The sequence below is a fragment of the Lutra lutra genome, chromosome 8 (genome assembly GCF_902655055.1).
Source record: "Lutra lutra chromosome 8, mLutLut1.2, whole genome shotgun sequence".
NCBI classification, from domain to species: domain Eukaryota; kingdom Metazoa; phylum Chordata; class Mammalia; order Carnivora; family Mustelidae; genus Lutra; species Lutra lutra.
This window is the reverse complement of record NC_062285.1, coordinates 56,002,974-56,026,597: the sequence shown is the minus strand read 5'-3', so window position 1 is coordinate 56,026,597 and position 23,624 is coordinate 56,002,974. Positions and strand designations below refer to the sequence as shown.

The 23,624-nt window shown below is 49.4% G+C and overlaps 1 protein-coding gene across 1 annotated transcript; it reads right to left on the bottom strand.

The window, feature by feature from the left end:
• Nucleotides 1–6,382: 6,382 nt before the first annotated feature.
• LOC125106903 (keratin, type II cytoskeletal 3-like) lies at nucleotides 6,383–15,254 on the bottom strand. Its single transcript, XM_047741489.1, has 10 exons — nucleotides 14,948–15,254; nucleotides 14,604–14,791; nucleotides 12,618–12,838; nucleotides 11,513–11,573; nucleotides 10,762–10,857; nucleotides 10,360–10,524; nucleotides 8,519–8,644; nucleotides 7,682–7,902; nucleotides 6,966–7,000; nucleotides 6,383–6,654 (listed from the first exon to the last, which is right to left on the bottom strand). The coding sequence occupies exons 1-10, from the start codon at nucleotides 15,252–15,254 to the stop codon at nucleotides 6,383–6,385; spliced, it is 1,692 nt and encodes a 563-aa protein (XP_047597445.1).
• Between the last annotated feature and the right edge of the window lie 8,370 nt (nucleotides 15,255–23,624).

Genomic DNA, 23,624 nt, shown 5'->3' with positions numbered 1-23,624 from the left:
GTGAAAAGGCATGGAACATTATAACACACTAAACAAGCATAGATATAGTTAACTCTCAGAACCTGGTAAGATGACCAAGAGTCCCACTTTGCCTGGATTTTCAGTGCCTAAACCGGGATAGTCCTAGGCAAGTCAGGACAGTTGCCACCCTAGTTGTGGCATATCAGAATTAGGGCCACACAGCTCTAGTTCTGACCCTAACCACTTTGGGGTTGGAGAGGGTAGGAGAAGGAACCCTCTTGGTAGGAGAGGGAATCCATGGCTCAGCCCCCAGGCTTGGAAGACAGAAGGAGAAAACCAGTGGAGTGATAGGAATGAAAGGGAAGTGGAGATATGGAGTAGGATGGGTCATGTAAAGGAGATATCTGAAGGCAAGGATTCTGAGTCAGGAGAGGCAGAGAGAAGAAGCAGAAAAAACAGAGGATATATGGAGAAGGGATGGTAGGTCCCAGACAGGAAGCAGCAGTGGTGTGGGGGAAAGATCCTTGGGTTCAACTTCAAATCCTGGCTCTACCCTTCCCGGTCCCATGGCTTAGACAAACTCTTACCTCCTTGAACCTCACTTTCTTGGTTTATTAAAAAGGAGGAAAATAAGGCCAGATTCACAGGGTGATTATAATGAGTAGCTGACATCAAACATGGAAGAGCACATTAGAAATTCCAAAGAGTCATAAAAGGGGAGTTCCTCAGGCCGCCTTCCATGAACACCTCAGAGCATGTGAGCTCACCCCGCACTCACCTGATACAGTGCTCTCTTGTGCCACTCACTTTCAACCCCTGCCATGAGGAATGCGCATCATTAACCCCTTCTCATGTGTCTCTCCTGCCAACTAAATAAATAGGAAGCTCACCAAGGATTATATTTACCCCTATGCTGAATATAGGGAATTACTAAATTATGATAAAATAAAAGAGGAAGTTCCAGACAGAGTTTAGAAAGCTTCTTTGGTCTCTGGCTGTGACCAGCTACCAGCATCCAATGGCAACACCCCAGTCTATCTCTTGTCAGCTGGATGGTCCCCAGTAGGCTGCTGTCACCCCCTCAAAGGCTTAGGGGTGGGGGACCCAGCAAATACTATTCCCTGAGCCTTTGCTCTAGGGTGACGGTTATTCTCTACTCCCTCAGTGTAAGAGAAAATTGAGTCAAGGTGATGCACGAGAGATTTTTAATAGTCCCAAAGGAAATACTTGACCTCAGATCATATTAAATGCTGGATGAGGTTTCTGGAACAAACTGCTATCCCTAAAGGAAACCCCTCCACTGGTTGGATGACAAAGAATAGTGATTGCTAAACTCGCTACAGGCTGGGATCCCCTGGAGATCTTCGGCAACAACTGATGCCTGTACCTCCCCCAGCTCCCCTCCCCCAGACCGGGATTTCACCAGTCTGGAGTGTAGTCTGGGCTCTGGAATTTTTTAAAGGTCCCAGAGGGGCTTAATGGGCAGCCAAATTTGGGAATCACCAGCTTGAAGGAAGCAGAACCAATGAAATGGCCTCTTGAGATTCTATTCAGGCTAAGGACAAAAGAATAATAATGAGCATCATAATAGTAGTTAACCTCCTACGGAGTACTTTTTCAGTGGGCCATGCACAGTACTAGGTCTAAAACATGGAAAGTCTCCAACTAAAAATCAACATGATAAGGAAGTCATTCTTTTTTTTAAATTAGCATATAATGTATTGGGGCACCTGGGTGGCTCAGTGAGTTAAGCCTCTGCCTCTGGCTCAGGTCATGATCTCAGGGTCCTGGGATCCAGCCCCCTATCAGACTGTCTGCTTAGCTTCCCCCCCAACCCCCCACCGCCTTCTTCCCCGCCCCTGCCTGCCTCTCTGCCTACTTGTGATCTCTGTCTGTCAAATAAATAAATAAAGTCTTAAAAAATAAACATATAATGTATTATTTGTTTCAGGGGTACAGGTCTGTGATTTCATCAGGCTTACACACTTCACAGCACTCACCATCACACATACCCTCCTCAATGTCCATAACCCAACCACCCTATTCCTATCTCCCACCCCCTAGCAACCCCCGTCAGTTTGTTTCCTGAGATTAAGAATCTCTTATGGTTTGTCTCCCTTCCGATCCCATCTTGTTTCATTTTTCTCCCTCCCTACCCCCCATGACCCTCCGCCCTGCCTCTCAAATTCCTCATATCAGAGAGATCGTATGATAATAGTCCTTTTCTGATCGACTTACTTTTCTCAGCCTAATATCCTCTAGTTCCATACAAGCCTTTCTCAAGAAACAAGAGTGGTCTCAAGTACACAACTTAACCCTACACCTAAAGGAGCTGGAGAAAGGATAGAAGTCATTCTGATAATCACGTTCATTTTACAGGTGGGGAAAAGGAGACGGAGAGATCAAGTAACTTGTTCAAGAACGCACAGATGAGAGCGGTGGTGCGGAGATTTGAACCACTCCGAAACCCACATGTATTGCAGAAGAGGTGAGCTCTCTGGTGAAAAAGATGTCCCCTTCCTCCCCTTCACACTCTGCACACCTGCCACCAGCGTTCTCCTTAAAGGAAAGGGACGAGTCAGTGGAAGGCTTGAACTGGCCTGCTGGTCTCCCGGGTACTGAAACCGAGGGCTGCCAAGAGGGTGAGGCCCAGGGCACTTATCAGGCACCAAATCACAGTCTCGGGCAGCAGTGGGAGGCAGGGTTCAAGAGGAGTTGCTGGCATGACCGGCAGGGGCAGCCCCTGCAGATCTGCTCCACATCTGGAGGTGGATATCACTGAGCAGCACACACGTGTGGCAGGGATGTGGGGACAGAGAAAGGGAGGGTGGAAGAATTTCAGTTACCAGCCTGCCCAGGAAGGAGGGGACAGTTGCAGTACTGGTGTAGGTATGGATGCTTTTAATCTCCTTCAAATGCGAGTTTTTAGACCCCTGGGCAACAGAGGAAGGCAATGATGTGACGGGGATCAGAGAAAGCAGTGTCCTGGGACTGAATCAAAGCTCCTGGTCTTGGCCTCTACACCCTGAGACCATTATTCTCCCTACAAAAGAATGTCAAACCTGGATGGGTGACAGAGACCACCAGCCCAGAGCCTTCCTTTTACAAAAGAAAATAGCTACAAAGAGAACAAGGACTTAATCAAGGTGATAGGGAAAGTGGTTGGTGCAGAGAACTAGAGCTTGGGTACCCTGCCTCCCAAACCAAAAAGAACATGAGCCTTTGAAGAATTCCCACAGCCTCTGTGCTCCTGCAGCCTGGGGGAGATGGACGTGGGGGAGACCCACTTCCAACCTCTAATATGCCCTGCCTAGGGGGGTCAGAAGGCGGTGCCGGGCACACAGGAACACCCCTGGGGAGTCCTTCCCCTGACTTCTGGGTTATGGTAGGTGTTTGTAGTAACGACTAAGCCTTCAAGCTTCTCCTCAGGCTCCAAACCTGCCAGGACCCCCACCTCTAATATCCTTTTGACGAGTATCCCAGGACCTACCCAGAAACTATTAGGCAATGTCTCTCTTTCTCCTAAAAAATTAACAGGTGCTCTGGGCCCTCAAGCCCTCCCAAAGTCTCAGGGCAGCCCTGCATATTCTCATGGCCAAGGTCCAGAGATAATGTTGTTCCAGGCATATTGTGCTCCTCCATCCAAAATGCTTGAAGTCATGACTATTTATACACCCATTTATAAAGCTGGCAACTCTCTCTTGTCTCTGAGGCAAAAGGAGCAGCTACACAGGTGTGGGCCCAAGGAAAATAAGGGTTAGACCAGGACTGACTTCCAAGAGAAACTTCGAGGCCCTGGTAGGGAACTGGGATTGTCTGGCAGAGGATGCTTCTATATGCTGGGTCAAAGAGGAAAATGGGAGAAACTCAAGGTTATGGCTAGTTAGTGCTGCAGTGGGGACCAGAACCACAAATCCGTTGGGGGTGGGGGGCAGAATATGAGAGCTGTGGGAAACTCCCAGGTCATGTCTCACCTTGCCGGTGATGGGAGAGACACAAACAAAAGGAATTAACAATTTGTCACCCTTCCCTCCTTTAAAGAATAGGTGGGCTCCTGAAATGTTTTCCATAAAAAGTAATGACACTTTACTGAGCTTTCACAGTGTGCCAGGAGTTAAACAGATGACATCATTCAACCCGAACAAACTCATTTTATTGCTGAGATTTAGCACAGGGGCAGGTATCAAGCAGCCTGCCCGCAGTGACACAGCTTACAAGGAGGAGGCCCAGATCACACACCAGGCCGGCCTGCCTCTAAAGCCTGCGAACTTCCCGTGGCGCTGTATTACTTTCGCTTTACGAGACAGTTTCAGGATGCTTTGGAGTTCGGCTGTTAGAGCTTGAATCTTGGCTCCACCACTTAAATCTCTCTATGCCTCAGTTTCCCCATTTGTAAAGTAGAGATAATAACGCTGCCCACCTCTGTGAAGATTGAATGACTTAATTCATTTAAAAAAAAAAAAAAGCCGCTAGTAGAATGCCAGGCAAATCACAAGAGGGCATTGGTTTTAACAAAGGTTATATTGCTACACAATATATGCAAATTTCAATGAACCAAACTGTATTTTCCATCCAGATTCCCTTAACAAATCAGAATGGCATCATGAGCCAGAAAACATGGCGCTGTGATATTTTTAAATCATATGAAAGATGCGGAAAGCTTTCTTCTTTAGCTATTCTGCTTAAAGGAATGTGGCAATTTCTTGTACATATGAAATGAGTCATGAGGCTAAAGGTACCTCTCTCCGAGCTACATTCACCAGCCAGGGCGGGTGTATGGCCAACAGTGGGTTTGCTTTTGAGAGGTGAGGCTACAACCCTGGTGAGGACTGGCTGTGGTGGGACAGTCCCCACACTTCCCTCTCTCTGACTGTTCTGGCTGTTCCAGGTAAACTTTCCACTCTAGAGTCAGAATGTTCTCAGTCAAAGCTGCACTTGTGTGCTGTGTTTCTCTAGCCTGGTGAGCACCTGGCCCTCCTGCAAGTGTGTGTTTACTTAGATAAGAGTGTCTGTGATCACTATAAGGTGTGTCTCCTCTTTCTGCTTATCTGACATTCTTTGTCAGTCCTTTATGCTAATGAGGACCATGATTTATAAGGAAGGTACTCATGCACGAACTCCTATATTTGTTCACCTTTTATTTTGCTTCTCCCACCTACGCGTCCCTGATTTGAGAGGGGCTTCCTGGCCCTGCACTGAGCCTCTGTTCTGTCCAAGTGCCTCCAGATCCGCCTTGATGGTGTGCTGTGTCTGGTGTAGGAGTAGGGGGAGACCGGCCGTGAGGCTATTCTACGTTCTTTGTCAGCTCTCATAACTCTTCATATTGGAAGGCTTCACCCCCAAACAAATCAAACATGATAAAATATATCCTTGGCATATGTAATTTTTGATAGAAAACATTTGAATTTTTATCACTGCTTTTTGAAAATATTTGTCTACCAGCAACTCATTCTGTTACAATGAGCTACAATTAATGGACAATTTCAGACCTACCTGGAATTATTGAAAAGCAAGGAAATTGAACCTACAACTTTTTTCAAATGTAATGAAATTTTTAAGAATTCAAAATCTTATTAATTAAAGAAGTTGATCTGGGGACGCCTGGCTGGCTCAGTGGGTTAAGCCTCTGCCTTCAGCTCAGGTCATGATCTCAGGGTCCTGGGATCCATACCCACATCAGGCTCTCTTCTCAGCAGGGAGCCTGCTTCCCCTCCTCCTCTCTCTGCCTGCCTCTCTGCCTACTTGTGATCTCTGTCTGACAAATAAATATATAAAATCTTTTTAAAAAAGAAAAAAAAAGGAGAAGAAGAAGAAGAAGTCGATCTGTATCCTGGCTAGTATCTGATAGCTGAAAAGCATGCCTCTCCTGCCTGAGAACTCTAGAACTTCCTCCCTAGAGTCTCCCTCCAGGCTCAGGCCAGAACTCCCTGTGTGAATGGTACTGCTCCATTAGAGCCAGTGACCCTCTAATTCAAAATGAAAATTCTACCACCGTGTCTGAAACACAATGCAGTTTATTGAAGATACAGAATAGAGAGTTCTTTTCTGAGTCAAAAAGGGACAAGTATCACTCATGGGAAATCAAAGCACCAGCAGGAGGTGGGGGGGGGGGGGGACAGCTGGCTGCAAGATGGGGAAAGAGGTGCATGCAGGGGCTGGGTGAAGCTTTTCCATAAGGCAATGGGATGTGGGGCTGGAGTGTGGGCACCTGTGAGGCTGAGGAGATGTATCCACCCACCTCCCGGGCCCTGCCCCTCAGCCTGGCTTTGTGCGGATAGATGGTTTTTCAAGCCAATCAACCTTCCCAGCAAATTCTGGACTACAATGCCAGTCGTCTGGAAAGGTGGGGCTCCAGGGCACAGGTCAGAAGATGCAGATGTTCGGGCAGGTGAAGGGGTCCGGGGACTCCTTGGACCCCCATTCAGAATATGTGGTGGAACCGCTGGCTCTGGGAGGAGCTTTGCGAGTTGCGGCTTGAGCTGTTGCTGCCGCCGCCGCTGACAGCACAAGAGCCGCCAGAACGGGAGAAGCCGCCCCCGCGCACCACCGAGCCCCCCACTGAGCCCAGGCCCCCACGGCCCCGGCCCCCACGGGTCGAAGCTCCGCCTCCCAGAGCGCTGCCTTCCAGGGCACCGGCTCCCAGGGCTTCCCCGCTGCCATTGCCACCGCTGCTGCTGCTGTTGTGCACCATCTCTGCAAAGAACATTTGGGATCAGGGAGTCTGTGGGGCGTGCTTTAGTCCCGGATGCACCCCCTCTGCCCTCTGGGCTCCCCGAGGTCCGGCCGACTGAAACTCGGCACAGGGTGGCGATGGCCAGCGGCCAGCAGAGGTAGGAGGTTGGCCCCTGAGACTGAGACTCAGAGCCCCTGGGTTACTCAGGCCACCACCGGAAATCTCTTCCAGCCTGCAGCTAGAATGCTCTCTCACGGGCTCTGGCCTCGGATTGGAGAAGCATTATTCCCAGCCATCCAACCCCTTCCCAGAGAAAAACCTGGGTCCTCACCGATGGACACGGAACTCTGGCACTCTCCAGACATCCTGTAGGAAGACCAGACCCCAGTGTCAGTGACCTGTGCAGCTCCTCCCTTCCCCAGATGTACCTTACCTAGGTCAACAATTGATGCTGACAATAAGAAATAGGATGGTAGTTGCTTGAAAAATCATGGCATGCGTTCCTTTTTTCTATTAGGTCAAGTTGAACTTAAGTTCTTGCCCTTTCCACTAACATTCCACAGAGTCACAGCTGAGGAGCACTCCCTGGCCCAGGCATCCTCTTCCCACTCCTGAGGATCCTCTTTATTCAGTGAATATTATTTGAATCCACATAGGCCAGGGTCCTTACCTAAGGGCTAGGCTACAGGAACCTACTCTACAGAAACCTACAATTAAGGCAATAATAAAGAAATGGCCTAGAAATAATCTTTCTGCCTATGACTGTTGTTTGCAGACATGTATTCTACAGCCAAAACATGAGACGAGAAGGAGGGGAAAGCCCATGCAAGATAAGACTCTGGAGTGTCACTATTGCATGGGGACACAGCTCTCCTGGAGGTCTGGCAGCATCTTGCAGCCCTGAAGAGGAGGAGGCTGGGCCTGCCGAGGCCTTGGCGCCACCTCTAGTGATGAGCACACGCGCCCACAGGGTACCTGGCAGCAGGCTCAGGCAGCAAAGCCATCAGGTCCCTGGGCCTCTTGGGAACCAGAGGGACTCCCACTAACCTGCACTCCTCGCCCTCCAGGAGGGTCCGGTAGGTAGCGATCTCCACGTCCAGGGCCAGCTTGACATTCATCAGCTCCTGGTACTCGCGCAGCAGTCGGGCCAGGTCCTCCTTGGCCTGCTGCAGGGCGGCCTGGAGGTCCTGAAGCTTGGCATTGGCATCCTTGAGGGCCAGCTCCCCACGCTGCTCTGCATCAGCGATGGCCGTCTGCAGGTTGGCATTCTGGGTACAGGGTGCCAGGAGTCCAATTTAGATTCATATACTGAGGGCCTGCACTGTGTGCTTGGTGCCTGCATATGGGTCCCCTCATGTAGGGCAGATGAGGAAGTCACAGCCCATAGAGGTTAAAGCCTGGGCCTCCATCTAGGCCCTAGCACATCAAGGAGTGGGATTAGCGACACCTGGCCTCAAGAACCTAGCCCAGCTCAGAAGGAGTCAGACTCTTCCTTTACCTTCTCCCCTTTCATGGTAAGAGACTGAGAATCTTCTGAAGACCTCCCTCCTCCAAGTCTTCCCGAATCATCAGAGAAACTTTCTCCCAGCCCTAGCACAAGTAGCCTTCCCAGGCTACTTTCCCATTTCAGTGTTCACACAATCAGCTTCTTTTCCCAACCTCCCTAGTCCTGCCGGTGTTCAGTATTTCTGACCCCCATCAGCCACCAGACTCCAGAGGGACGACAGGACCTTTGTTCAGGACGCAGCCCGGAACTGCATCTGGTCCACTTCAGCACATGCGAGTCTAGGACAGGATTTCATTGGAGTAAGTGCTGAGCCCTGAGTGTTACGGTGCAAGCATGAGCCCGCAATCTCAGACATACGCTCTTCCTCTTCTTCTCACCTGCTTCTTGACACTCTCGATCTCCACCCGCAGCTTCTGGATCATCCTGTTGAGCTCCATGATCTCACTCTTGGTGCTCTTCAGATCATCCCCGTGTCTGCCGGCCGTGGTCTGCAGCTCCCCTAGCTGTGTCCAGGAAAGAGTCCCCCTTTCAGAAAGCCAGCAGAGTCCTTACGGATCCCCTAACCCAACCAGGAAAACCAAAACACAGACACGTGACTGTGCAAGGTCAGTCAGCTGGAGGAACCAGGTACTCTCTCCCCTGCACCCGGGGACCTGGCTTTTAGCACTATGGCTGTGTTCGTGGAACAGACACTTTGTGCCCAGCCCTGTGCTTCATCTCCTTATACTTCACAACTACCTGATGAGAAAGGTATGATTATCTCCATTTTATGCATGGGAAAACTGAGACACAGATTGCTTAAGTTCCATGACTGAACTCATCTAGCTATCAAGTGAAAGTGCTGGAACTTGAATGCAAACATTTCAGATGCTAGAACCATCTTCTTCACCAGCAGTCTGTCCCTCCTTGGGCAGAAAAGCCAGAAGAGGGGACACCTGGGCGGCTCAGTGGGTTAAATCCTCTGCCTTCAGCTCAGGTCATGATCCCAGAATCCTGGGATCGAGCCCCACATCAGGCTCTCTGCTCAGCAGGGAGCCTGCTTCCTCCTCTCTCTCTCTGCCTGCCTCTCTGCCTACTTGTGATCTCTGCCTGTCAAATAAATAAATAAATAAATAAACCTTAAAAAAAAAAAGAAGAAGAAGAAGAAAGAAAAGCCAGAAGAGTCAACAATATGTGGATAAATTTATGCCCCATTCAGATTTGGGATGGAAAGAGGGGGACAGACACAAGTTCTGGGGTCCCTTTGCTCAGTCTCCTTGTCCTTCCCCCATCTTCTTTCCAGACACTAGCTTCAACCCCTCAGTGCGATCAGATCAGAGCACACAATGACAAGGTCCAGATTGGAGGAGGAGTAATGGAAGTGTCCCCAGCAATAAAGGGAATGCAGCCAGAGGGACTAATGATTTCTCGACCTTGGCACTACTGACATTTTAGGTAGGATAATTTTTTGTTGTTGTTGGGAGGTGGGGTCATGCATTGTAGGATTTTTTTTTTTAAAGATTTTATTTATTTATTTGACAGAGAGAAATCACAAGTAGGCAGAGAGGCAGGCAGAGAGAGGAGGAAGCAGGCTCCCTGCTGAGCAGAAAGCCCGATGTGGGGCTCGAACCCAGGACCTGGGATCATGACCTGAGCCGAAGGCAGCGGCTTAACCCACTGAGCCACCCAGGCGCCCCAACATTGTAGGATGTTTAACAGCATCCCTGGCCTCTAGACTACCCACTAGGCTCCAATGGCAACCCCTGCTCCCCACCCACAACCAAAAGTGTCTGCAGAATTTTCCATATGGCTCCTGGGAGAAAAATCCTGCCTTCCCCTCCTGGTGAGAAGCACCAAGTTACAGCAAAGTCAGAGCTCTTTTATTAGGAAGGGAGATGCAGGGACACCTACGTGGCTCAGTCAGTTAAGCGTCTGCCTTCAGCTCAAGTCATGATCCCAGGGTCCTGGGACCAGATCCTGCATGGGGCTCCCTGCTCAGTGGGGAGCCTGCTTCTCCCTCTGCCTGTCACTCCTCTGCTTGTGTCCTCTGTCTCTTTCTCTTTATCACATAAATAAATAAAAGCTTTAAAAAGCGGGGGGAGATGGATGTGGGGAACGCCAGACCAGTGGGGAAGTGCAACACTGGAGATATAGAAGAGAATGACTCGGAGGCAAGGGCTGCCCAGGTAGCTTGATGGGGAAGTGAGAGTCCCCAGAGTTACAGGATGGTGTCGCCCACCTTGCTCTGGTACAGCGCCTCGGCCTCGGCCTTGCTTCTTTGGGTGATCGCCTCGTACTGGGCACGGACCTCAGAGATGATGCTGTCCAGGTCCAGGCTGCGGTTGTTGTCCATGGACAGCACCACGGACGTATCACTGGTGTCTGACTGCATCTGGGACAGCTCCTGCAGAGCCAGGCAGACATGCTTATTCCGGAGCAGACCCACACCAGGGTTCCCCAAAAGACAAGGATCCACCAGCTCAGAAGGGGTTGGGTCTGAGGACGAGGTGGGAAGGTATCACTTTTGTCAGAAGCACAGATGTGACTCAAGGGCCTCCTGGTAAAGCTCTGGTGAGAGCCTTCTTCTCCAGGAGGTGGAAAGCAGGTGGGTCAGAGGCTTGCAGGTGAGGAGCAGACTTACAGCATCATAGAGAGCCTTCAGGAAGTTGATCTCATCTGTCACAGTCTCCACCTTGGCCTCCAGTTCCACTTTGGTCATGTAGGTAGCATCAACATCCTGAGGGACAGCTCAGTCACTGTCCCCGCCAACCTGTGGGCTGGCCCAGTCCTGAGCCCTGACGAAGGGGCCACAAGAGCCTACCCCCTGGGAGCTCCCACTCAGGGGAAATGAGGCCCAGGCATACATATCATAATAGGACTAGACCGCTGTCTGGCAGGCTGGCCTGGCAAATACCCGACAGAGAGGAGCAGAAGAGGCGAAAGGCTGAGAGGGGCAAGGTGAGCGGGGCTGAGGCCACCCATACTGGGCCTAGGTGTGGAGGGTTTGTGAGGAAGGCCTGAGGGAGAATCTAAATTTGCAATACTCAAAACTTCTGTTTAAATAGCTCCTGAGAATGTGTTCCTGAAAAAAAAACAAAACCCTATTTCTAATCAAAACTCAAGGCCTAACCAAATTCATAAACCCCATGGGCCCATGAGGACAAGGAGCATGGCCAAAGTCTGTTAGGCCTTTTATAGCCTGCTGCATAGAATCTTCAGGCCCTTCCCCTGCCTGCCCAGCTCTGCAGGCTCCCTCCCTAGCCCGGGCCCTCACCTACATGGCCTAAAGAAGACCCTTCGCTTAGCAGGACTAAACTCGTGCTTCCCCTCAACCTTCAGACCACTCTGCTTTTGGAGCTTTGGGCTGGGAGGGAAGGGGAGAGATCCTTCACCTTCTTCAAGAGTACGAAGTCATTCTCTACAGCCATACGTTTGTTGATCTCCTCTTCATACCTGTGAGATAAGAGTCCCCTTTGGATCTGCCTTCTCTGGCATGTCCCCATGGTCCCCATGCAATTCTCAGAAGTAACATGGACTCAGGGCCTCTGCCAGTTTAGCTCAAGACATGGCGTCGGTGCAAAGCAAAGCCTTCTGGATTCAGATGAGAGTTCATTCAACAGACTTTATTGAGAATCTACTATGTGCCAGGTACCATGTAGTAGTGGTGATGGTAATTACTGGACACTACAGTAGGAGCCTCGTCCTAGTGGGGTCCTATTTTGATTGATCCCAGAAGGCTTCCTGGAGAACTTGGGATTTTTTTTTAAAACCATTTATATAAGCAAAGGGAGATGACTGAGCTGCTAGGAGCTTTCAGGGGGAGATATGTGGTGCCAACTCTGTGTATAGCAAGTATAGTAGCCCCATGGTCTCCCAGTAGATATTTTCTGAATTAATGAAAACCAAGCATGGGTCGCTAAGAATGTGCCAGGTCCTGCTTCATGAATTATGCTTGTATTAACTCATCCCATCTTCATTACAACAAATAGTGTCAATACTTCCACTATTTCCATTTTACAGTGAGGAGACTGCAAAACAGAGAAGCTGAGGCACTTGCCCAAGCTCACAGAGCTCATTAGTGGCAGAATGGGGCTTGACCAAGGCACAGCAAGTTGCTACTCATTGAGAGGTTTATTGACAGGGGAAATAAAATTCCTATTTGAAGGGGAACTTGAAGATAATCTAGCCCAGGGAGGACAGACAATGCTTTCTGAGTCTGTTAGGTTCATAAATGAGTTTCAGGGTGTCTTGGGACTCCCCAAATTATATGTCTGTGCCCTTTCATTAAAGTCTCCAAAGGACTTCAGCCTCAAGCAAGCCATGAGCCTCTCTTTTACAGACTGGGCTATCGAGAGTCAAAGAGGATGGGGTAATTCCTCCAAGCTTGCAGCCAACTGGAACAGAGCTAAGCTGGAGACTAGGCATCCTGCCATCTGCCCCTCCCACCCTCCAGCTCCACCCCCCCACCACCGTACCCTGGGACTGAGCAGCACGCACCTCTTCTTGAAGTCTTCCACCGTCTCCTCCATGCCCCTCAGCTCACCCTGCAGCTTGTCCTTCTCCAAGTGCAGCCCATCCAGGAAGGCCTTGAGGCTACTGATGTAGTTCTCAAAAAAAGGCTCTAGGTTGTTGTTGTTGGTATTTGAACCAGAGCCCTGCTCCTGTAGGAGATTCCACTTGGTCTCCAGGACCTTGTTCTGCTGCTCCAGGAAGCGCACCTGCAGCCCAATGAGAAGAGCATCAAGGAGCTGTCTGGAGCCAGCTCCAGTCATGCAGGCTCATGACTTCCCCAAACCAAGTCCCGGGGGTCTCCTTGTCTCTCCAGCAGGGCTGCATTTTGAATGCTGCCATAGCTTAGTGCTAACCCCATGTGGACAGCCCTTTGGTGTGATGTGGAGAGCCCAACTGAGCAGGTATAAGGAAACTGAAGCCCAGAGATGACAATGGTCACACAGGTCAGTGACAAAACAGAACTGAGGTTTCATGATACATATACTTGATGATCTTTCTGCTATATCATTCATTCATTCATTCATTCATTCATTCCTCCCTCCATCATTCATTCCTCAATCATTAAGTATTCAACAAATAGCAGGAGATTCCAACATCCTAGAGCGGCCATAGTCCTCACGAGGAGGTTTGCAGTACGGGTGGGTACACTGCACGAAGCTGGGAAAGAACAAAAGCCATAGGGAAGTGGATTTCAGGCAGCCCTTGTCCCAGGAACAGGGTCCAAATGCATCTAGATTCAGCCCCCTCTGCCAAGCCTGTTTAAATACAAGGCTCAGCTGCATTTAAACTGCACCATTAGCTAAAGGTGTCTCAAACTTTCATTTGCTGCAAAACATTTTTGCACACAAGTTCAAGGCCAACTGCATAAACATGTGGAATAAATGCCAGTCAATTGGCCATTCAACAAACATTTGCAGAGCTCTTGCCAGGCCTCATGCTGGACACTCAGGACCCCAAGACCCAGGAATCCCCCTTGAAGGGTGATGAGAGCTGCTGCTGAGAGCTGCTCCTGGGCCCAGCATTGGAGGAGCAGCATTGTCACATTGCCTTCCACCTTTCTGTGAGTTCTTTATCAGGACACCCATGTATCTGCTGGCAACTAGCAGGCCACTTGATTTTGAAGAGTTTCACCTCTGCAAAGGTCTGGTATTCCAATGTTAAGATGCTTTTCTTCTTTTGGTTTTGCCCAGGACAGGTGTAGGGTGAGGGGACCCCAAAGAGTCCCTATGAATCCTCTCTCTTTAAGGCCTAATATTGTCCCAGGATCACAAAGAGATTTCCCCACAATCATACTCAACAGTATGGATGAAATCCTCAGTCAGCAGCCACCCAATGCCCTCTGGTGACCATAACAATTAGCATTGTGGCCCTTGCATGGAATATCCAAAGCACAGAAATCCCTAGAAAACATCTCCCCAACCTTGCTTGCATATGTACACAAGTATACAAATGCCAAATGGCCTCAATATCCACAGGTCCCCACACCAAAGTCTTCCCATGAGAACCACTGAGGAGGAGGTACCTGTTACCCCTACCCATCCCACCTCCCAAAACCTCTCTGCATCCCTCTTCTTAGGCTGATGGCAGATGAACTCCTCTTTCAGACAAATCCAGCTTGGGCAGAGTCAGCCTCTCTTTCAAAGGGAAATAGCTCATAACTCCCCTGGCATAGAGAGGAAATTCTGAGCTTGGGTTTCAGAGGGCAATAGTGAGGAGATATCCGTGATGGCAATGAACAATCCCAGCAGTGCCTCTGACAAACCGCAGTGATGGGCCACGTGGAGGGGGCGGTAATGCCAGCCAATATTTCCATCATCTGCAGTAACACCACTTGCTGACATGCCACAGAGGACGCGAGGTGTAGGATGAACCCACAAGTTCTTCCTCAGATTCACAATGAGAAGAAGAAAAAGAGACCATCCCAGTTAAGCCAGGCTTCCTCACTGTCCAGCTGTCCCAAGATGGGCTCACCTTGTCAATGAAGGAGACAAACTTGTTGTTGAGGGTCTTAATCTGCTCCCGCTCCTGGGTCTTTACTTGCCCAATCTGGGGGTCGATCTCCACATTGAGGGGCTGCAGGAGGCTCTGGTTGACAGTTACTTCCTGGATTCCTCCAGGGAAGCCACCAGGACCAAAGCCACCAGGCCCACCAAAGCCACCTGCTCCACCAAAGCCACCAGCTCCACCAAAGCCACCAGCTCCTCCACCAAAGCCACCAGCTCCACCGAAGCCACCAGCTCCTCCACCAAAACCTCCAGCTCCTCCAAAGCCCCCAGCCCTTCCACCAAAGCCCCCACCCATCCCTCTTCCACCACCTCCAAAACCACTGCCTCTGCGGGTCCCCCCAAACTCTCCAGCCCGGGAGTTGCCTCCAGCCACGCTGATGGAAATCTTCTTGTTGCCCCCAAGGTTGTAGAGACTCCTACTGCCAAAACCTCCTCCCATCATGGCACAGGCAGCAGACCCACCACCGCCCCTGCCTGAGCGGGATGTTGAGGAGGATCTGGTGAAGTTAACCCGGCTCTGGCCCGACACTACAGCTGACTGGCCACTGAAGCCCTGGCGGTGGCCCCCGCTGGAAGATCTGCAAGATTGTTGGCTGTGGCTGGCCTGGCGATTCATGGTGGACAGCAAGATATTCCAAAGGAAGGACAGATAGAAAGGCTAGAGGAAACTCAGACACCTTCTGAAGTTCTGGGCTGGGGATGGCCCTTATATAGGGCCAGGGAGCTTGGCTGGCTTTGGGTGCCAGCCAACTAATTGAGGTATTATCAGCTTTGGTTTGCCTGGCAGCAAGAAGTTGAGTCCAAAATTCGTAACACACCTTGGTAATCACCCCAAATTTCCTGATTGCTTTGTTTTCCCAGGGTTACTCACCTGAAATAAGCTCAAGTTGGGAGAGGGGCCATCCTGCAGGGCTGGACACAACCCCTAATCCCCAAGAGACTTAGTCTCCCCCCACCCTCACTCCCTGGGAGTGACAGGTCAGCATTTCTCTGACCCGTGTCCCCGAGGCCACTCTGCCAGCCCATCCAGCCTCAGAAGATTACAGGGATCAGGTAAGGGGCAGCAGACGCCTCTTGGGCTCTTGCTCTCCAGGGAGGAGAAAGCCTGCATGTGAAACACACATGGAGCCAGTTCTTAGCCACGGGGGTTTTGGAAGGAGAGCTGGAGTGGGGTAGGAGAGAAGGGTCAGTCTGAGAAGGGTAGGCATGTGCAGGGGACCAGGAGGAAGTACTGACCATGGCCAAGACCCATGAGAGGGAGGGGCAGGGGGAGAGAGGGGTCCGAGGAGAGGGGAAAGCTGGACGAAGGCCAGTCCAGCCAGGAAGAGGGGTCTAGACCACTGGTCCAAGCCCAAGAAACCACCAGCCTTTCCTCTTCCAGGCTCACATTAAGAAAACAAATGCATGGGGCACCTGGGTGGCTCAGTGGGTTAAAGCCTCTGCCTTCGGCTCAGGTCATGGTCCCAGGGTCCTGGGAACGAGCCCCGCATCGGGCTCTCTGCTCCGCGGGGAGACTGCTTCCTCCCCTCTCTCTCTGCCTGCCTCTCTGCTTACTTGCGATCTCTCTCTGTGTCAAATAAATAAATAAATAATCTTAAAAAAAAAAAAGAAAAAGAAAACAAATGCAGGATTCCCAAGGCCTCTCCTCTTTGGCTCACCTGAAAGACACCACCTTCCCAATCTAGAAAGGTTGGGGTCCTCCCCAGGAAATTTTAAGAAGAATGGAAGCTAAAAAATCACCTCTTTTCTGTAGCTGGGCAGTGGCCTCTGAACTTGACTCAGTGAAGCAAGTGAAGGCTCTTTTCCATCATGAGTTTTCTGAAGTATCTATTTATCATGGTGATGTACACTTCAGGGCTGGTTACATTCAACACATCATGATCAAGGAGTAGATTTTTATCCTAAAATTCTCTACATTGCTCTTTCTTCCATACAAGAGATAAAAGTTTCAGATATCTTCGAAACACTAAGTCAGTATCTCCCAATAGACTGTAGCACACTTGTCCTCATCTCTCCTTCTTTTCCTAGTACACACTGCCTAAAATCTAGAAATTTCACAGAAACCCCATTGAATCTGCCAATTTCCCTTTTATTATTACCATTAAAGTTATTTTTTTAAAAGAAGAAGAAAAATACTGTCTATTCCTCAGGTTGTTGAGAGGATCATGTATGAGAAAAGCTCTCTATAAATTGTGTGCAATGTGAAGGTAGGTCCCTTTTATAACACTTGTCGCCTACTTCCTTTCAACAGCAAAGACCAGTCTTGATGACTCTGCTCCTGGCAGCAAAACCCAAGGCACTCTCTGGAAAATGAGTCTCCACAGAGACCATCCGCCTTTACAATGAGCCTCCCCTCTCCCATCACATCTGGCCTCCATGCTAGACACACGCTCCTCCCAGAACCCTCTCTCATCTATCTCAGTCTTTCCCCCCATTCACCCCCTCCACTTCTGGCCACTGGGCTCCTACACTTGACACCAGGAGTGCAAGAAAACTGCTCCCTTACAAGCTCACTGGGGAAATGACCATTTTAAACCAGTGACCCACCAAATCTTAGAGCAGCTCCAAAACCCTTCAAACCCGCAAAGTCACAAAGACCCTCAAGGAAGAAGGGCTAAGAAAGATTGGGCAAGTGGAGGTTCTGCCTGATCCAGCTCTCCCTTCCTCAGAATTCTGAGTCCTCAGACTGCCAGACTTTCTACCTAGAGAGAGAGAAGCAGAACACAAGATGAACAGTGTGCATTCCCACTAACGCACACATACTGACATACATACTCACAAAACCACACACGCTATCATCACAGTGCCCTGTCCTATGCTCTCTTTCCCTTTATGTCACAGATGGGAAATACCCTCCTTGCCCCCTTCAAAACACAGGTGCTCGCTCCACCCCTCCAAGACCCTGATTCTTGCTCAAAGCATCTTGCTAATCTGAGAAACCAAGACATGGCAACCAGGGCTGAATAGGGGCACAGACTGAGAGTTCACAACACAGGTGTGACTCAGCCACACCTGAGCTCTCTCCTAGTACCCAGCTTCCTCCTCTGCCCACCCAGGCCTTCAGGCTTGAGCAGAGGGCTCACATTAGACCTCTCGAAGGCCGGGGTTCAAAGGAGGTATGGACGTGGGAGAAAGGGACCCCAGTGTCCTAGCCTCATTGCCTCCACCACCTCAGCCTGCTGACATCTGTGATGCTGACTGAGGACAGAGTCATCCTGGGGAAAGTGGATGGAGGGTGGGTTGGTGGCCAGGGGTTGGGGGGAGGGGACTTTATGGCAATGCCTAAAGTCACTTTCTTCACAGGTATGAGAGTCTGGTCCTGACTCCAAAATCCAAAGGGTGCTTTTTCAATATGGTCCATGGTCTTCCTCAAAAGAGACCTAGGGAGCAAACGAGGAAATGTCGCACACTGTCTTCCTGCCCCTGCTTACCTTTTTTTCAATCCTTGCTATTCTGCAGGGACACACTGCAGAACAATTCAGTGGTTTCCGCCCTTTGACCGTTGCCAATGACCTGGCCCAGTTTGAATATGCTGAGAAGTCAGTTTGCATTTTAAACATCAAGAACAAATTCCAAAGAAATTGGGGTGGAAGTATGAGGCTCTAATGAGGGCCCATCCCAAATCCCTCCTTCCTGGCAAAGCCCACTGCTAATCCCCTGCACCTACAGACTATAAAACCCCGTGTTCTTCTCAGCTGCCTCTTAAGAGAGGAACAGAGTATGCTGCTAACAGAATTAGTCCAGAAGGGCCTTTCCAGAGGGGAAGGCACAGGGGCTTCCGGAGAGACACGGGGTCCTGAAGCCTCTCCTTTCCATGGTCATGGCTATGCCTCCTGGGCTGGTACCATGACAGAGGCCCCCTCTGCTCTGGGGAACCTGAGCCCTCCCTGGGGGAATTAGGGAGGTGGAGGAGAAACTGCTCCTGACTGCCGGGAGCCCAGCTTCTCTGGGGAAACAGGGCAGTCAGACGCAGGCACTCAGGGTTAAGGACCAGCTTAGCAACACATTGCACAGCAGATGGCAGGTGACATAGGCCAGGGACAGCATGGGATGGGTGGGGCTGGGAAGGAGTTGAGGAGGGAGAAGCATGCAGGGCTGTGTCAGGATGGGGGGCACTGGGTCGGTGGGTGAGGGCCTGAGCTCTGGTGTCCTATGGTCTTCGATCGGAGAGAACATGGCTCCGTAAAGAACTCTTGTCCCATACCAGGTGAGCTCTGAGCCAAGTCTCACTGAGGGGCCAGCCTCGCTGCATCTAGAACTCGGCAGCTGCAGCCCTGAGGGACAGGGCCCCTGACGGGTGGGTGGCCTCCTCAAAGTACCCAGACCCTGCCACCGCAGGAGGCCATCAGAGCCATGGAAAGCAGCCTGGGGGCACCTGGGTGGTTCAGTCGGTTAAGGGTTTGCCTTTGGCTCAGGTCTTGATATCAGGGTCCTGGGATGGAGCCCCCTGTCAGGCTCTCTGCTCAGCAGGGAGTCTACTTCTCCCTCTCCTCCCCACTCACGCTACCTCTCACTATCTCTGTCTCTCTCAAGTAAATAAATAAAATCTTTTTTTAAAAAGCAGCCTGGACAGAAACAGGAAGCCCTGCTCCTAGGCTCCAGATCCTTCCAGGCCTCCATTTAGCCAATCAGAATAAAGGTGAAAATCCCCTCCTCTGTCTGTGGAGCAGAGCGGCTGGGAGTTGGGAGGTGAGGACAGTGCAATAAAGGGCTTTATAAATGGGAGGACAGATGTGCTGTGTTAACTGAGGTTGGTAATATTGGCAGGAAGGCAAGCCATGGCGTGCTGGCCAAGTGGTGGACTCAACGATTGACATTTACAGACCTCTTCCCTTCCACCCTCCCCACAACCCTATAGGGAAGGGCACAAAGCTCCATTTCACAAAAGAGGAAAATTGGGACTCAGAAGTTAAATCACTTGTCCAAGGGCCCACAGACAGGATGTGGCCTCCAATCCAGTTCTGCCCCAGTCTGGAGCCTGTGTCTAGGGAATAGCCATGCACGGCTCAGGCCTCCGGAAAAGGCTCCTTGTGTGGGGGCCCCATGGGGAGCTCTGTGTTCCCACCCAGAGTTTAGCTCATGGAGCAAGCTCTGACTTTGAACAGTTGACTCGGATTTGATCAAGTTTGGGGAAATGGCAGAAGACAACAGAGTACGGAACAGGGAGAAAAGACACAAACAGGACCCTACTCTTGTCTAAACATGGTCCCTAGCAAGGCCACTTTGCAAATTCCCCAGCAGAGGGGACAGTCTGTGCTGTTCCATCTCACTTTTTCCTAGTCAGGCTCACAGTCCCAATTTTGCAAGCCCGTGAGCCACAGGCCAGAGCCTGGGCTGCCCTGACACTGAGCAATTCACAACCAGTAGCCCAGCCTCTAAGTGAAGCTCTAGTGTGAGGCTCTTCTGCCTTCCCCCTCACCTGCTCCCCAGCCAACCCTTCCTGAGCGCCTTTCTGTACTGGGCACTGTGTTGACCTCTTTTGACTGGTTCCTGGTCTGTCCTAGGGACCATGAAGGGTCCTCTCTCTTAAAGCCCCCTTCCCCTTTTCTTTACACCCAAACTGACCCATAATTTAGGAAAAAGCAAGCAGCCCAGCCCCACAGCAATGTCTTGTATGATTAGCCTGGCCCCTTGAGCTCTCCTCTCTAACAGCTCCTGGTACACAGTTGTCCCTACCAGACCCAAAGTCAAATGAGAATGTCTTTCCTTCCCTCATCCAGTGGGGAAGTCCTTGGAGGGCAGGAACTGTCCCTATACCCTCAGTGGCCAGCCAGCCTTGCACAACTTGAGAAGGTCTTGTTTCCAAAAAATGCCAAGCCACAGCCTCATAAGCATCTGTGCATATAAGTGTATGTGCATATAAGTGCATCTGTGCATATAAGTACACATGTAAGCATAAGTGCACTTAATAGTATCTGACATTTATAGAATATCTTCAACTTTTTAAAATCCTCTCATTTATCTAAACTGACAGACTTATGAGCAAACATGCCACACACAGACACACACCCTTTGTGACTCACACTCACAGACTCAAACAACCAGCAACCCCAAATGAAAACGACAAGAGCATTAAGCATGAACTAGGTTTGAAGACTGATGCAGTCAGAAGTCAAATGCCATCCCAACCTACCCTCTAACTCTGCTTTCTCCCAAGAGGCTTGGAAACCAAAGCTGAGAGTGAGGGTCAGGCACAATGCTCAGAGAACCCAGGCAGGATTATCCAGCCCTTGTTTCCCCAAGGACTTCATGCCCTCCGAGGGATACATCAAGGACCACCATCCCTTCACTCTTCTCTCCAAATGTCCATTCATTCGCTCAGCAATCGTTTGTTAAGCACCTACTTGTGTAAGGCACCAGGCTACCCAATGGGAACATGATGCTGCACAAGACTGGGCCCATGGTCTGGAGAAGTTCATAGTTGTATTGAAGGAGGGGTCAGTCATATAAACAATTCCTTATATCATAACGGGGTCAGTGTTTTTGACAGCTACTATGGGCATAGGGAGAAGAAAGACTATGGAAGGCCTTTCATACTTCATAGAAGAAGTAATTTGGAATGGGTTATTGAGGGATGAGTAGGAGTGGGCCAAGTGGATGGACAATAAGAGAAGACATCCCTACTAGAGGGGAAAACATTTCACATACAGGTGAGGGGGAGTGTTGGTGAGAGATCACACATGCTTGCAGGGAGTAGGGAGTAAGGAACATGGAAGAGGAAGACAGGTCGTGCAGAAAGAGCCAAAGGTGTAGTTTGAAACTGATTATGATAGTCTCTCTGTGCCATGCTGCAGAATCGAGACTTCACTCGGTGGACAGTGGCCCTCAGGGCTGACTGCACATCAGGACTTCTGGGCAGCTTTTCAGAATCCGGGTCCTCAAGCCTTATTCCTGACCTTCTGAATCAGAATCTTAGAGAATGTTGGCCCAGGTGCTGGTATTCTTTTAGAGCTACAGTTTACTTTAATTCTAATGTACTAATTCCTATAACATCAGCCACTGTATTAAAGGAGGAAAAGTTCCACGTCTTTATGAAAGGCTGGAGAAGCAATAAGAGAATCACCTGCCCTGTCTTCAGACTAGATAGAGATTGCTAATTAGTCTAAGAGGCCGGGTAGAGCAGCCAGCCTTTATATGCAGGTGCATATGCTGAAGAGTGAGAGATACCACCAGAGTGCCGGAAAGGAGGCAGGGAGCTTTGAAACCCATCGCTGAGAAAAGGCAAGCAAAGGCACACCATGGCCTGGAGCATACATGTATCTGATGGACCTCAAAAACATCACAATGATGGGAAGAAGCCAGACACAGAAAGAATGCATTCTGTATGATTTCATTTACATGAAATTCTAGAAGAGGCAAACTAACCCATAGTGACAGGAAGCAAGCCTCAGCCTGTGCCTGAGGATTGGCAGGTGATTGACAGCAAAGGGGCGTGGGAGAAATTTTTGGAAGATGTCCTGTATTTTAATTGTGGTTGTACTTACATGGGGATATACTTTTGTCAAAACTCATTGAAATGTATTCTGAAAATGGCTGCATTGTTATCATATGCAAATCATCCCTCAATGAGGTTGATTTTAATTTTTTTTTCTTTTTAGGGTGCCTGGGTGGCTCAGTGGGTTAAGCCGCTGCCTTCAGCTCAGGTCATGATCTCAGGGTCCTGGGATCAAGTCCCGCATCAGGCTCTCTGCTCAGCAGGGAGCCTGCTGCCCTCTCTCTCTCTTTCTCTGCCTGCCTCTCTGCCTACTTGTGATCTCTGTCTGTCAAATAAATAAATAAAATCTTTAAAAATATATTAATTTTTTAAAAGACTTTATTTACTTATTTGACAGATAGAGATCACAGGTAGGCGGAGAGGCAGGCAGAGAAGAGAGAGGTAGGGAAGCAGGCTCCCTGCTGAGCAGAGAACCCAATGTGGGGCTCGATCCCTGAACCCCAGGATCATGACCTGAGCCGAAGGCAGAGGCGTTAACCCACTGAGCCACCCAGGTGCCCCAATGAAGTTGATTTTAAAAAGGGAACAAGAAAAGGAGGAAGGAAAATTGAACACTCATGTTGAAGAGAACATGAGCTCTGAGGAGGTGTCCTTTGCAATAGCTATTCCAAGGAACTTTACTGCAATTCTCTGTCACCATATATACCAAACTGTAAGTCCCTTAAAAGGATAACCATGTTATATTCCTCTCTGTGGCCAGCAACTGCATGGTACATGGACAGAATTTGTGCTTGATGAAATTAAAATAAATAGATGACTAGAAGGGAAGTAGGCAAACTCACCCAGGAAGATCATGTAACATGAAAAGAACTGTAGATCAAAGAGGGAACCCAAGGAAATATCAATGCTTAAATATTTTTTCATTTTATTTTTAATTGTAAAATGTTTCAATCATACAGAAAACAATATAGCAAACACCTGTGTACTTACCACCAAGATTAGCCAGATGGACATCTCTCTTTTAATAATTAAATGTTATAGAATCTCCAATTTGATGTATGTGTGGGGGAAAAAATACATAAGAATCAACAGCAGATCTGAACATGAAACGTGAAACAGTAAGCCTTTGGAAGACCCCAGAGAGTGTCTTCATGACTTTAGAGTATAGAGCAGAGTATGGGACACAAAAAGCACCACACTGAAGAAAAATATGATGAATTTATAAAATTAAGTAATTCTGTTGATCAAAAAAGCTCCATTAAAGAGTGAAAAGGCAACCCACAGAGTGGGTGGAAATATTCATATATCTAACAAAAGACTCATATCCAGAACATATTAAGAACACTTGTAAATTCACAAGAAAAATAGGAAAATGGGCTGAAGATGTGCATGAAAGAGGATACCCAAAATGGCCAGTGTATGTATGAAAGGAGCTCAACATCCTTAACCACTAGGGGACGTGCAAATTTTTAAAAATCACAAAGATATATATAGTATCCCCTCCAAAAAGGCTAAACTACCAAAGAAAGGAAATATTAAGTGTTCAGAGTA